This window comes from Rhinolophus ferrumequinum, chromosome 5, assembly GCF_004115265.2.
Source record: "Rhinolophus ferrumequinum isolate MPI-CBG mRhiFer1 chromosome 5, mRhiFer1_v1.p, whole genome shotgun sequence".
NCBI lineage: Eukaryota > Metazoa > Chordata > Mammalia > Chiroptera > Rhinolophidae > Rhinolophus > Rhinolophus ferrumequinum.
In genome coordinates this window covers 27,649,569-27,665,781 of record NC_046288.1, presented here as the reverse complement: position 1 = coordinate 27,665,781, position 16,213 = coordinate 27,649,569, and the positions used below count along the sequence as shown (strand labels likewise).

At 35.9% G+C, this 16,213-nt stretch overlaps 1 protein-coding gene across 1 annotated transcript in view; it reads left to right on the top strand.

Annotated features, from left to right (window-relative positions):
* The first annotated feature begins 5,919 nt into the window (after window positions 1–5,919).
* LOC117022071 (uncharacterized) overlaps window positions 5,920–16,213 on the top strand; it is a 49,557-nt gene continuing 39,263 nt past the window's right edge. The window contains exons 1-2 of the mRNA XM_033105744.1: window positions 5,920–6,631; window positions 9,584–9,732. Coding sequence (XP_032961635.1) covers window positions 5,920–6,631; window positions 9,584–9,732 — 861 coding nt within the window. The remainder of the gene's footprint in view (window positions 6,632–9,583; window positions 9,733–16,213) is intronic.

Here is a 16,213-nt window from a genome sequence, read left to right as displayed (position 1 = left end):
ATAACATCAAGTGCAACAACATGCGCATCATAAGAATACCAGAAGGTGAAGAGAGGAAGCAAGGGATCGAGAACACATTTGAAGGAATAATGACCGAAAACTTCCCTAACCTGGTGAAGGAAACTGACATACAAGCCCAGGAAGTGCAGAGAGTTCCAACCAGGATAAACCCCAACAGGTCCACACCAAGACACGTTATAGTTACAATGGCAAAGGTTAAAGACAAAGAGAGAATCCTAAAAGCAGCAAGAGAAAGACAGCAGGTTACGTACAAGGGAACTTCTATAAGACTGTCAAATGACTTTTCTACAGAAAATTTGCAGGCCAGGAGGGAGTGTCAGGAGGTATTCAAAGTGATGTAAAACAAAGGCCTACAACCTAGATTGCTTTATCCAGCAAGGCTATCATTTAAAATTGAAGGAGAGATAAATGGCTTCCCAGAAAAGAATAAGCTAAAGGAATTTATTACCACCAAGCCAGTATTGCAGAAAATATTAAAAGGGCTACTATAAGCAGAAGAAAGATGAAAACAATCTAACTACAAATAAAAAAATAGCAATAACTATGTACCTATCGATAATCACTTTAAATGTAAATGGATTAAATGCTCCAATCAAAAGACATAGGGTGGCTGAGTGGATAAGAAAGCAAGGCCCTTGCATATGCTGTATACAAGAGACTCACCTCAGATCAAAAGCACACACAGGCTGAAAGTGAAGGGTTGGAGTAAGACATTTCATGCAAATGGAAATGAGAAAAAAGCTGGAGTTGCAATACTTATATCTGAAAAAATAGACTTTAAAATGAAGAATATATTAAAAGACAAAGATGGACACTACATAATAATAAAGGGATTGATCTGATAACAGGACATAACCCTAGTAAACATCTATGCACCCAACATAGGAGCACCTAAATATATAAAACATATTGACTGACATAAAGGCAGAGATCAACAGTAACACTATCACATTAGGGGACTTCAACACAACTCTGACAACAAGGGACAGGTCTTCAAGACAGAAAATCATATGGAAACAATGGCCTTAAATGACCCATTGGAACAGTTGTATTTAATCAATATTTTCAGAGAATTTCACCCCAAAGCTGCAGAATACACGTTCTTCACAAGTGCACACGGAACATTTTCCAAGATAGATCACATGTTAGGCCATAAAACAAGTCTTGATAATTTAAGAAAATTGAAATCATACCAGTTGTCTTCTCTGACCACAGTGCTATGAAATTAAAGTCAACTACAGGAAAAAAACTGGAAGACACACAAATACATGAAGGCTGAATAACAAGTTACTAAATAATGAATGGGTCAACAATGAGATCAAGGAAGAAATCAAAAGATATCTCAAGACAAACGAAAATGGAAACACGATGACCCAAAATCTATGGGATGTAGCAAAAGCAGTCCTAAGAGGGAAATTCATAGCAATGTGGGCCTACCCTAAAGAAACAAGAAAAATCGCTAATCAACAGTTTATCTTCACACTTAAGGGATCTGGAAAAAGAACAGAAAAATAAGCCCAAAGGGTGTACAAGGAAGGAGATAATAAAGATCAGAGCAGAAATAAATGAAATAGAGACCAAAGAAACAATGCAAAAGATCAATGAATCCAAAAGCTAGTTTTTAGAGAAGATAAACAAAATCGACAAACCTTTAACCAGACTCATCAAAAAAAATAAAAAAATAAAAGAGAAGACCCAAATTAAAAATATCAGAAATGAAAGAGGAGAAGTGACAACAGACACTACAGAAATACAAAAAATTCTAAGAAATTACTATGAGCAAGTAAGTATATGCCAACAAATTAGACAATCTGGAAGAAATGTACAATTTTCTAGAAGCATACAATCTTCCAAAGCTAACTCAAAAAGAAAGGGAAAACCTGACTAGACTGATTACCACCAGGGAAATTGAATCAGTAAGCAACAAGCTTCCAACAAACAAAAGCCCTGCATCACATGGCTTTAGAGGTGAATTTTACAAAACATTCAAAACAGGATTATCACCTATTCTCCTAAAGCTAGTCCAAGAAATCCAGAAGGACAGAAGGCTCCCAAAGGCATTTTTTATGAGGCCACTATCACCCTGATTCCCAAATCAGACAAAGACATTACAAAAAAAGAAAACTATAGGCCGATATCCCTAATGAACATACATGCAAAAATCCTCAACAAAATATTAGCAAACAGAATTCAGCAATACATTAAAAAAATCATACACCATGATCAACTGAGATTCATTCCTGGTATTCAAGGGTGGTTCAACATTTGCAAATCAATTAATGTGATACACCATGTTAATAAAATGAAAAATAAAATCATGTGATCATATCAATAGATGCAGAAAAAGCATTTGATAAAATCCAACAGGCATTTATGATAAAAACTCTTAAGAAAGTGGGAATAGAGGGACCACATCTCAACATAATAAAGGCCATATATGATAAACCCACAGCTAACATCATACTCATTGGGGAAAAGCTAAAAAACGTTCCTCTTAAGATCAGGAACAAGGCAAGGTTGCCCACTTTCTGCACTTCTATTTCAACATAGTGCTGGAAGTTCTAGCCATAGCAATCAGACAAGAAAAAGAAATACAAGGCATCCAAATTGGTAAGGAGGAAGTAAAATTGTCATTATATGCAGATGATATGATACTATATATAGAAAACCCTAAAAACTCCACCAAAATCTTATAGAACTGATAAATCAATTTAGTAAAGTAGCAGGATACAAAATTAATATTCAGAAATCAGTTGCATTTGTATATACTAATAATAAAATATCAGAAGGAAACATTAAGAAAACAATCCCATTTACAATTGCTTCAAAGACTACAAAATACCTAGGAATATATTTAACCAAAGAAGTAAAAGATCTGTACTCAGAAAATTAAAGACAATGAAGAGAGAAATGAAAGAAGATACGAATAGATGGAAACACATACCATGTTCATGGATAGGAAGAATTAATATAGTTAAAATGTCCATACAGCCTAAGGCAATATACAGATTCAACGTAATTCCTATCAAACTACCAATGACATTTTTCACAGAAATAGAATATATAAACTTAAAATTTTTATGGAACCATAAAAGACTCCGGATAGCCTCAGCAATCTTGAGAAATAAGAACAAAGTGGGAGGTGTAACACTACCTGCCATCAAATTATATACAAGGCTACAGTAATCAAAACAGCATGGTACTGGCATAAAAACAGGCACACAGATCAATGGAACAGAATAGAGAGCCCAGAAATAAATCCATGCCTATATGGTCATTTAATCTACGACAATGGAAGCAAGAATTTACGGTGGGGTAAAGACAATCTATTCAATAGATGGTGCTGGGAAACCTGGACAGACACATGCAAAAAATGAAACTAGACCACCTCCTTGCACCATATACAAGAATAAATTCAAAGTGGATTAAAGACTTAAATGTAAGATCTCAAACCATAAAACTCCTAGAAGAAAACATAGAAAGAAAGTTTACAGACATTACCTGGTGTAAGATTTTTATTGATATATCCCCTCAGGCAAGGGAAGTAAGAGAAATAAACACATGGGATTACATCAAACTAAAAAGTTTTTTCACAGCAAAGGAAACCATCAATAAAACAAAAAGGGATCCTACTGAATGGGAGAAGATATTTGCCAATGATATATCCGATAAGGGGTTAATATCCAAAATTTATTTAAAAACTCACTCAACTCAATTCCAAAAAACAAACAACCTAATTAAAAAATGAGCAGAGGATATGAAGCGATATTTTTCTAAAGAGGACATACAGATGGCAAACAGACATATGAAAAAATGCTCAACCTCACTAATCATTAGAGAAATGCAAATAAAAACCACAATGAGATACCACCTCACCCCAGTCAAAATGGCTATCATCAATAAATCAACAAACAACAAGTGCTGGCGAGGATGTGGAGAAAAGGAAACCCTTGTGCACTATTGGTGGGATTGCAGATTGGTGCAGCTACTGTGGAAAACAGTATGGAGGTATCTCAAAACACTGAAAATGGAACTACCTTATGACCCAGAAATTACACTCCTAGGTATCTATCTGGAGAAATCCAAAACTCTAATTCGAAAAAATGTATGTACCCCTATGTTTATTGCAGCACTATACACAATAGCGAAGACATAGAAAAAAACAAAATGCCCATCGGTAGATGACTGGATTAAGAAACTGTGGTACATTTATACAATGGAGTATTATGCAGCCACAAAGAAGAATGAAATCTTACCATTTGCAACAATATGGATGGACCTAGAGAACATTATGCTAAGTGAAATAAGTCAGACAGAGAAAGAAAAATACCATATGATCTCTCTTATATGTGTAATCTAAAGAAAAGAATAAATGAATAAACTAATCAGAAACAGTCTCAGAGACAGAGGAAAAACTGAGCGTTGCTAGATGGGGGGTTGGGATAAAGGGGAAGGTGAGGGGATTAGAAAGCACAATCAGTAACCACAGGATTGCCACTGGGATATGAAAATCAATTTGGGGAATGTAATCAATAATGTTGTAAAGATTTTGTAGGGTATCCGATGGACACTTGTCTCATTAGGGAGACCACCTCAGGGATGATGTAGATGGCTGATCACTACACTGTACATCTGAAGTTGAAACTGAACAATAATGAATGTCAACTACAATTACATATATATATATATATATACATATATATATATATGTACATATATACATGTATACATGCACACATATATGTGTGTGTGTGTGTGTGTGTGTGTACTTACAAGACGTGAAGTACAGCATTAGGAATAGAGACACTGGAAATGTAATGGCTTGTGTGCGATGTCAGAGGAGTAGTAGATACGGGGGCTTATCACTGTGTGAGGGATATAAATGATAAATGTCTAACTATTACATTGTTTTGTACACCTGAAACTAATTTTAAAAAGTTACTAATACACATTTGTAATCATTTTCTCTTCTTTTAAACTGTTGCTTTGTATGCCAATCTATATTTAGCCTCCAGAATTGTTTGCTAAAGAAAATATTTGATCTTGTCACTGCCCTTCTTTAAAAGTTGATTAAGTTTTGCCTGTAATTTAAAATCCAACCCCATATATATCTATCAAATTTGATTAAATATATTTTGCCTACAATTTAAAACCCATAGTATATCTATCAAAACTACCTATGTCTCCTAGTTCAATTTAACTTTCTTCTATAAACTACTGCCCAGATCTTTTTTTGTGATCCATACCCACTGGGATGTTTTCCAAATGTCCATAAACTTCTCTCATTCCTCTATTCGTTGTGAAATCTGTCCTTTTGCCACAGTCTGCTTGGATCTTATCAAGGCTTTATCTTGCCTTATACGTTATCTGCTTTAACAAAATTGGTCCCAATAATTCCATAGAAAAGTAATTGCTTTTCCTTTGGAATTCTGAATATCCTATATTCAGATAACTGTTAACAAAATTTTCCCCATAGGCAGCCACGTTTACTTAAGCAAATTATTTCGCTACACCACACAGGGAAAACACTGTGCAGTATGTGTTCACCTAATCTCCTGGCACCTTTGAACACAGAGTGGAATGGGAGTTCGTGTGTGTGTGTATGAACTTTAGGGAGTTCGTACTATTCATTGCCCTTATTGCCAATCTAGAGAATCAGTGTATTTCTAAGTCATTTATTTCATTTTTAAGTTCTAAAGCTGGAAGAATTTTTCCCAGATATATTTGCATTTCTGTTTTAGTCCTTCAATAAACATTAAACTTACACACAATGAATAAACGTTTCCCTTTAAAAGTTAATTTTTAACTTACTATGTGTCTTAATCGCTGTTCATCTCTGTGCCCAGCAGAAACACTCGAAACTCCTGCAGAGCAGCATGTGAGGGAGCTGCTGACACGATGTCTGACAAGTGGGCTTTCGTGATTCTGCTGCTGCAGCTCTGCAGCACTGACTGTGGATTCTGTGGGAAGGTTCTGGTGTGGCCCTGTGACATGAGCCACTGGCTCAATCTAAAGATTATTCTGGAGGAACTCACAGAGAGAGGACATGAGGTGACAGTGTTGACTCCTGAACATACTCAGCTCATTGACTACAAGAAGCCTTCCCGACTGAACTTTGAGGTATTTCATTCACCATACGACAAAGAACTAATTGAGATTGTAAATGATAAATTTATGGGCCTAGTTCTTAATGTGTTACCATTCTGGCAATCCGTGATAAAAATGAACAAATTCTTTTTTGAAATAACTCAGATTTTAAAATCCATGTGTGAGAGTACAGTCTACAATCAAACACTCATGAAGAAGCTCCAGGAAACCAAGTATGATGTAATGATTATAGACCCCGTGATGCCCTGTGGAGAGCTAGTGGCTGAATTGCTTGCAGTCCCTTTTGTGTTCACTTTAAGAGCCTCTTTCGCAGGCATAAAGGAGAAACACTGTGGGAAACTTCCAGCACCACTTTCCTATGTACCTGTTCAAATGGTGGGCCTAACAGACCGAATGACCTTTCTGGAAAGAGTAAAGAATACAATGCTTTCAATTTTCTTTTACTTCTGGGACAGGTATTGTGACTTTCATTTTTGGGACCAGCTTTATACTGAGGCATTAGGTAAGAGACTCTACTTTGCATTTGTAGCTTGTCATCAAAAGAAATTTGAGAAGATTTAAGGGAAATCTATGTAAATAAAAGGAGTACATTTTATAATATCTGTCTTCCATTTAAATTCCGTAAGTGATAGCAATGTACCGGTTGTCAAAAACTAAGTGTAAATGGAGAAAAGAAATATCTTGAGATGGTTACTCTTTCTTTACAGTCATTAAACTATTTCTCATAAGATAGCTTGATAACTGTTAGGTTCATTCCAAAACAATATAGAACACAAAGAAGATGTTAATCCTCTGGAAGATGGATTCTATGTCATATCTGGATATTACATATAAGTTTAGTACACTTATATGTGTACTATATATGAGTTCCCATATTAGAGGATTCATAGCTAGGTTTGGTAAAGAGAGAATAATTTTTCTTCTAAGAGTAAGATAACCTACTTGCCTGATATCAATAACACACTGAACTATGATCATTATTAGTAAAGATAATATTTAATCCTTCTGAATTTGCTTCAACAGTTTTTGATAATTAGTGATGATTATACTCAATCTTATATACGAGATGCCCCCCATTCTTATCCCTCTCATAAACTTCAGAAAACCCTATTTGGACTGTTACAACATAGCTGGTCATAGAAATATTACTAGGATGCTTTATACTTCTTGGGGGAGTACTACGCAAAAATCTGAAAAAGGAATTAAAAATCTGAAAAAGACATGTCTTCAGCAGTAACAGAGTTGATTTTTTGTTTTTACTTCACTGATATACACTTATTCTGCTTATTTTTTAATTCTTTGCCTTCTCTGCATAAAAATGCTTTGTTTTGGAATTTCATACTCTCCGCTGTGATCTGAGTCAGTCAATTCAGACAGGCTTCCATTTCAACTACCTTTGAGAAGTACAGATATGAACTAACAAACAAAAGATCATATCTAACACTAAATATATTACATAATTTACTTCACTGAATATCTAATTTTTCACAGAACTAATGTTCAAAGAAACCTACTTCAAAATTCGTTTGATTTAGACATGATTGAACTTAAATGCATTGATTTTCTACAATTATTAACTAATTAATTAGTTAATTGAGTTAATATTCCTTATGCAATGCCTGGCTGCAGGCTACATGCTAGGCTTTATAGATTTAGGTAAAAGATATAAAGATCTTGGCTTCAGTCTACTCTTGGAGGTAACTGAGAACTATAATTGGTCACTGCCACATTTTGGTACAATAGGATTATAAGTAAAGACCTGAAAAGACTCCAGTTGAGAACAAGAAGACAGAAGCATTATCAAAGGAGAAAGGGAAAAACAGAGCATCTTCTATTAAGCAAAACATGTACTTGCCATGCATTCATGCAACCCTTAAGAAGTCTTCAAAATTAAAAACAATCCAACTTGACTCACCAGATACCTTAATATAATAGAGCCATTTGATAATAACACCTATTTGGTAGTTAAAAATTTAATAAGCAATTAATTATTATATTTTTAGTATTATCCATTCTCATTGTGACTTAATTTTATATAAATAATACTACTAAAGGAAAAGGGGTATTTGTCAATTGTCTCTCACTGTTTTATGTCCATACTTCCTCATGTGGAACATTTCAAATTATGAAATTATTTACACAATTATATATACTTAAATTCACCTACATTCTCTATGTTTATATCTCCTAATACTCATTATTGTTAACCATGGCTTTAAATACAGGATTTACCTAATTGCTTTAAGCACTGTCTTTCTAAAATGAAACCTAACGTCATATAAAGTAAATTACCTAAAGAGAAAAATGATTCAGAGAAATATGGGAATGAATAATAAAAATATCATCTAGAGGTTTGTAATCAAGGCAGGATTTGAGTCCCAAGAAAACAGGCATCTAGAACGCAAAAACACATTAATTCGAAGCTAAGACGTGGAGGACTAATCTTATCTCTAGCAATTTCAGAGTGTCCTGGACCAAAGTTTTTTTATTATCAAACTATAGCATTTGGACTGTATGACTTTGGAGGTAATTTCAAACAGTAAAAAGTAATGACTCTAAAATGAGGCTTTCCTCCCCTGGATGTATATCACCGACAACTTTGATTAGAATCCTAACGTGAAAAGGATTCTCATCTCAGTTTTTTCCCTTTCTCTGTTACAAAACATATATTTTTGTAAATAGAAAAGACCGACTTGGTTATTTGTAATTAGTCATTCTTCTGCATAAAATTTCTGAGATTAACCTTAAATGTGTCCTTTTTAAAGCACACCATTTAAGACACTAGTAAAATAAGTGTGTGATAATTGTAGTATGTACTCGTGTACTCATTCCTAAAAAGAGGGTCATCATGAGTATGAATTACTCAGGGAGTTCTTACTAATAAACTAGTGGCCCATGAATTGAAGTGATGAGAGATTACTCAGAAGGATAAGGTGGACTGATATTGTTAGATCCTATAACAATATGAATAATCCTGAGATTACAACATGCTGGGGGTCACGGACATATTCCTGAGTGGGAGACTAGAAACCATTGAGAGGTGTTATGGTGCAGATATTGCAGGGCCAATCTATCATTTGTCATTCCATTGGAGAGAAAAATTAGTAATAAATTCATTTGTACTTTGAAGATGTGCTTAAATGGTTGTTTTATTTTATGTTGTAAAAATAAATGCATATAATTATGTTTTCCTTGCTTTCTCTCTCTCTCTCTGTCTCTTTCTTTCTCTCTCTCTCTTTCTCTCTCTCTCTTTCATCTTTTCTACTTTTACTCTTTTTCTTTTTAGTTGTATTAATGCCCCTTTTCATTTCATATCTAGTTGCCATACTATTTAGAACAGCTAAACTTCTTTTTCCCTTGATAGCTTATCATTAAATTAGTGGTAAGATCTTCCCATTGAACTTACAGGCTTTTTTCTTTTTTTTCCACCCAAGTGTTTTTTGCTTTTCTCCAGGAAGACGTACTACATTATGTGAGACTCTGGGGAAAGCTGAAATTTGGTTAATTCGAACATATTGGGATTTCGAATTTCCTCGTCCATACCTACCTAATTTTGAATTTGTTGGAGGACTGCACTGCAAACCTGCAAAACCTTTACCTACGGTAAGACTATTACATTGAAGGACTTTATGTACCTTATGATATGGTACTTGAATTTTCTTTAAAGATTGTCGTCTTAATACAGACACGTGATACTGAACATCTCTGATAGGCCACTCCATTTCCATTTTCCATATCAGAGGGGCTCTTGTGAGTTATAGACCTATGTCTTTCAGGAATCCTGTTGAGAAATTAGGCTGAAAATGGCACGATTAAAGTGCATCTTAAAATACCATTGATAGGAGTGACAGAAAACTAGAGCCATGAAGATCTCTAAGACTGCTATAATCTTCCTCACACACATGATGGAGTTATTAACAGGAGCATCTATCATGACGGTAGAGAGATAAACATGAGACACTTTGGGGTAAGCTCCACACTATTTAGTGGGTGAGAGAGGTAAAAGTTAAGGCAGGAGATGAAAATAGGAAAGACTCCTGTATTCCCCTTTGCAGGCTTATTTGATAGTGATGGCTTCTACTGAAATAGGAAACATGTGGAGGTAAAATTGGTTTTAGATTAATAAAATGCATTCTATTTGGTGAGTATTCACTTAAAGGAGCCAGTAGGATTTTCAGGTAGAATTTTCTAGAAGCCATTTGGGTAACACAAGGTTTCAATCTCAGCACACAGCAAAGGAAAAATTGGTGGTCATCAGCAAAGAGTTCATGAAAATGAGAGACTCAAACATTGATTCTTCACCAAACTAATGATTTATTTTGGAATTTAAGAAGATGCATATACTATATCCCTAAGCCTTCAAAGAAAAATGTTAAGTGCCAGAGATGTTGGAAGGAAACAGTATTGAGAAACAGAAGCAGGTAATGCATAATCATTATAAGGATACTATATTTAACTCACTACCAATAGGGACTGAGGAGAAAACCCTCATTTGCTCATATTGTGAGAAAATTAACAAAATCCCTTTGAGAAGTTTGCAGGGTAAATGGTGCTCAGGGCTAAATTCTGATTTCTTGTATGGTAAGATGCATTGCATACTGTTGAATGACATTTCATTTCAGGATTATTAATATGCATTTTCTTAGCAATTGAGCAATAGCTACAATCCAAGCTCTAGTAAGTCTTGGTATAATGAACCAATGTCTAACTAGAGAAATTTTAAAAAGAGGTGACCATTTCTGTGGCTCTCTAGATTAACTCCCATGCCAAACTATGGTTTATCCTGACGTTCCCACTTTTACACACACACACACACACACACACACACACTCACACACACTCACACACACACACAGTAATGAGCCAAATAATTTCACAAAATCATCTCAAATAAAATGATGAAAAGGGGCAAAATTTATCTTTCTAAATTCAACTTTCCTACTGATAAGAAGTTCACATGATAACAATATTAATCTTGGCTATAGTTATTATGTAAAAATTCTTCCAGTCACCTGATACACAGATCAAAAAGCAATGAGCAAGACTGCCATCAGCATCATGGCAGAGTATAAAAGGCCCTTTATAGCTTCCCTTATACTTACAACAAATTGGACAATTATAATTTAGCAAACAATCCTCTGCTAAACACACAAACACATCTCAGAGTGGCATGCATCAGTACCTCTGAAGGTGGCAGCATCGGAACAAGCCAGGTAGGTGGAATAGGAGCAAAAACAGAGATGGTGTCTGTAGATGCAGTTCAGAGCAAGCCGCAACCTGTACTTATGGACCAATCGGGTTATAGCTCTCACACTGCAACCCAGAGGGCCGTAGAGGCAAAAGCAACATACCTGCCTCAAAAGGCAGCTCCCATTCATGCAGACCTGTTGATGGTGGGGGAGATGTGTCCAACTTCCAGCAATTTTGCTGGCAGACAAGCGTAGCCAACCACCGCCTTTATGGGAAGAAAGGCAAAACTTGGTCTTATGACGGCCATTACTAACAATAAGCAAATTGGAAAATTATGAAGCTGCCTCCCCATGCTCACACCATTATAGCAGAACTGGGTAGAGGTGGAAACCAGTGGAGGCAGCAGAGACAAGTCTTGATAATACAGGGTCCCTGGTAGCCACTGGTTACAAGGGGCAACACCTGGATCTCACAGGCATGAAGCCTCAATGTCAGCAATATCCCACCACAGAAGTGGTGCTGTATGATTGAGGTGACCCAGACACAAAAGGGACACCACCACCCCAGGAAATGCAGGCATATTCCATGAGAGAGGCGAGACCACCCCACTGAGATCCTAAGTGTAAGTAAGAAAAAACAAAACTCGGGCTATAGCACCATCTCTTAGAAAACAAAAGAAAGACTTCTTGTCCATCTGCTGAATTGTTAAGAGCAAAACAGTTCTAAAAAAGAAAAGAGTTCACTTTTTCAAATGTGCAGGCAGAGACACAATCCATCAAGTACCATGAATAGCCAAGGTAAAAAGGTAGCGCAAAAAGAAATTGAAATCTCCAAAGACCAAACTCAAACATATGGAAGACTATGACTTCTATGACAGAGAATTCAAATAGCTGTTATGAAAAAATTAAATGAGCTATAACAAATCTCAGAAATGCAGTTCAGTGAACTCAGGAATCAAATTAATGAACTAAAGGAGTACTTCACCAAAGAAACTGAAGCTATAAAAAAGGACCCAACCAAAATTGTGGAGCTGAAGAACTCAATAAATGGGACGAGGAATGCATTATAGAGTATTAGAAAAACAGCAGAGCACGTGGAAAAGAGAATTAGAGACGTCGAAGATAGAAACCCAGAAATGACACAGGAGTAAGTAGAGAGAGAATCAAGAGTTCTTTAAAAAATGAAAGAACTCTGTGAGAATGATCTGACTCCATTAGAAAGAGCAACATGAGAATAATGTATATTCCAGAGGAAGAGAGGGAGAAGGGAACAGAGAGTCTACTCAAGGAAATAATTGATGAAAACCTCCCAAACATATGGGAAAAGTTAGACATTTGTACACACAAGACTAACTGAACACCTAACTATCTCGACCCAAAAAGGACTTCACCAAGAAACATTATATTTAAACTGTCAAAAAGTAAAGACAAAGACATGAATTCTTCAGGCAACCAGGGCGGAAAAAGATTAATCTACAAAAGAAACCCAAATGGATTATCATCAGATTTTTTAACAGAAAACTTTCAAGCCTGGAGAGGGTATATTCAAAGAAAGGAAACATTCAAAATACTGAAAGAGAGGAACCATGAGTCAAAAATAGTATATCCATTAAAGTTATCATTTAGAGATGAGGGAGAAATAAAGGCTTTCCCTGATAAACAAAAGTTAAGAGAATTTACCACCCTAAGTCCCCAGTGAAAGATATATAGAAAGTAGCCATTTTACCAGAAACAAAAGGACAAAAGCGGACAAAACTGAGTAAGATGAGAAGCAACACAGACAGAACCAATACAGTGAAACTTCACTTGAGAATAAAATATTAAACAATTATAACATAAAGGTCAAAGGGGTAAAAGCATTAAAAATAACTATACTGTAATGTGGTAATGAACTCACAATATTAAAGCTGATAATCTGTGACAAACAAAAATATGAAAAGGATGGAGGAAAAGGACTGAACATGCAGAAGTGAGTGAAGATAAGTGCAAGAAAATGTATTATTTAAATATATGAGACATTTTAAACAAACATAATAATGTCCACAAAAGAAAACTCCAGAGCTGAGATACAAAGCATAATAAAAATAGGAAACAGAAGGTAAAATAGTAAAATCAAATCAAATAACAGAGAGAAACGCAAGAGAAACAAAACAAAACAATGGAGATACAGAACAACTAGAAAACAATAGATACTTTTGCACAGTGAAAGAACAAAAAACAAGGAAATGGAACAACCTTATGACCCAGCAATTACACTCTTATGTGTCTATCCACTGAAATACAAAATGCTAATTCAAAAAAAATATATGCACCCTATGTTTATTGCAGCGTTATTCACAATAGCCAAAACATGGAAACAACCCAAATGGCCATCAGTAGACGACTGGATTAAGAAACTGTGGCATACTTATACAATGCAATATTACTCCATTGTATGTTTTTGACTTCTTTGTTGAAAATGATTGGCCCATATATATGTGAGTTTATTTCTGGATTCTCAATTCTGTTCCATTGACCTGCATGTCTGTTTCTCTGACAATATCATGCTGTTTTGCTTATTTTTGCTTTATAGTATAAATTGAAGTCAGGGAGTGTGAGACTTCCAGCCTTGCTCTTTTATCTTAGGGTTGTTTTGCCTATTCAGGGTCTTTTGTGATTCCATACAAATCTGATGATTTTTTGTTCTATTTCTTGAAAAAAAATGCCATTGGGATTTTGACGGGGATTGCATTAAGTCTGTATATTGTTTTGGGTAATACAGCCATTTTTAAATTGTTGATTCTTCCAATCCATGAACACAGAATATCTTTCCATTTCTTTGTGTGTTCTTCATCTTCTTTTGATAATGTCTTGTAATTTTCAGTGTATAGGTCAGTCACATCTTTTTTTTTAAAGTCTATTCCTAGGTATTTTTATTATTTGTTGTTGTTGTTGTTTTTCGTTTTGTTTTGCAATGCAAAAGGAATTGTTTTTTTGTTTCATTTCTTCTTCTGCAATTTCATTGTTAGTATACAGGAAAACAATGGATTTTTGTTCGTTAATTTTGTATCCTGCAACTTCACTGTATCTGTTTATTGTTTCTAATAGTTTTTCCGTGGAGTTTTCAGGGTTTTCTATAAACAGAATCATATCATCTGCAAAAAAGTAACAATTTGACTTCTTCATTCCCAATTTAGATGTCATTTACTTCTCTCTCTTGCCTGATTGCTCTGGCTAAGACTTCCCATACTATGTTGAATAACAGGGTTGAATGGGGGCATCCATGTCTTGCTCCTGATCATAAAGGAAAAGCTTTCAGTTTTTCACCATTTAGTATGATATTATCTGAGGGCTTGTCATATATGGCCTTTATTGTGTTGAGACAGTTTGCTTCTACAACCATTTTATTAAGTGTTCTAATCATAACCAGATGTTGCATCTTGTCAAATGCTTTTTTGCATATTTCCTGTATTTTATGTGGTGTAAAATAAATTTCACTTACACTTCTAAAATGAAGATTCAAGGGGATTGCCAGAGGCATGGTTAGACTGTTTTTATCTTTTGACACCTAGAGCCACTTAGCCTCTTTAGGAGGAAGTATGTGTTTAAAACCTGTCTTTAATATGTAATCATTGATTAGTGAATTGATTAGATTGTATAATCTAATCCATTATACAAAGGATTAGATGATAAAAATACAATACTTTTCATGATTGATGGGCAGTGTGACTCACCAGGTTTTTATGAAAGTGATTAGTGATGTAGACACATGGCAGTGTGAGGGGTCCACCTTGATCTCTCCCCTTGAAGTTACAACAAGTTGAACAGCCATAATTCAACAAAGGATTCCCTGCCCAAAACAGAAACACGTCTGAGATATCTGTACATTGAGACATCTGAAAGTGGTCAAATCAGGGTGAACATGGGAAGACGGAAGGGAAAAGAACAGAGAGAGGTGTGTGGATGTATCCCAGAACTCACTGCCACGGACACAGCTCACAGCTCACTGGAGGTCCTGGGTGAAAGGAGGATGCAGTCTGCAGATGCACTGTCTTTGGTCCCCAATGGCCAAGTGGTCATCATATAATACTGCTGAACCCAACTATGGGAGCAGAGACTTTGGGAAAGAGGCCAAATACAGAAGTGTGACAGCTGTGATGTAGTGGCCCTCATTGGCAATCAGAAAACAGCCATGAGCCTGGTTGCCTCCACTCTCCCTACCAGAGTTTGCCTTCCTATACCCTCCCAGAGTTAGCAGCAGGCCCCAGAAGTACATGTAGCAGTTAGTGTAGGGTTAAAGAACAGAACATCTACAGCCCTGAGAACTGGAGAGTTTCTCAGTGACCGACACACAACACAGCTAATTGCAGTGACAAGGGTAGAAATATCAAAGTGAGGCAGCCATGGTATCACCATTACTCTAATGAGAACAAAGCCACACACACCAGCAGGCACTCCTAGTACACCCCGACTCCACCTTTCACTGTTGATCCCAGTGGGGGCACCTACGACTGCTCAGGCTGTACAGCTCTGCATCTGGTGGCAGGGCCTGCACTGGGATTTCAGGTTTCAAAACACCATTGCCCACCACATTCTCCCAAGGTGGCGGTGCCAGGAGATTGACATGGTCTGATCAGAGATGAGATTCACAACTCCCAGAAAATCTACATACAAGAAGCCAGAACAGGGTAAGAGAAAATAAAATGTTCCACCACCACATAGTGGGAAACAAAAGAAAACTCTCATATCATTCCCAGATCTCATTCCCATAAATGCAGAGGAGGAGAAATAAACCATAAGATACCATGAACAACAAGGTAACAAGGCAGCTCAGAAAGAAAATGATAAATCTCCAGAAAATAAAGTTAAAGAAATGGAAATGTGTGACTTAAATGACAGAGAATTCACGACTGCAG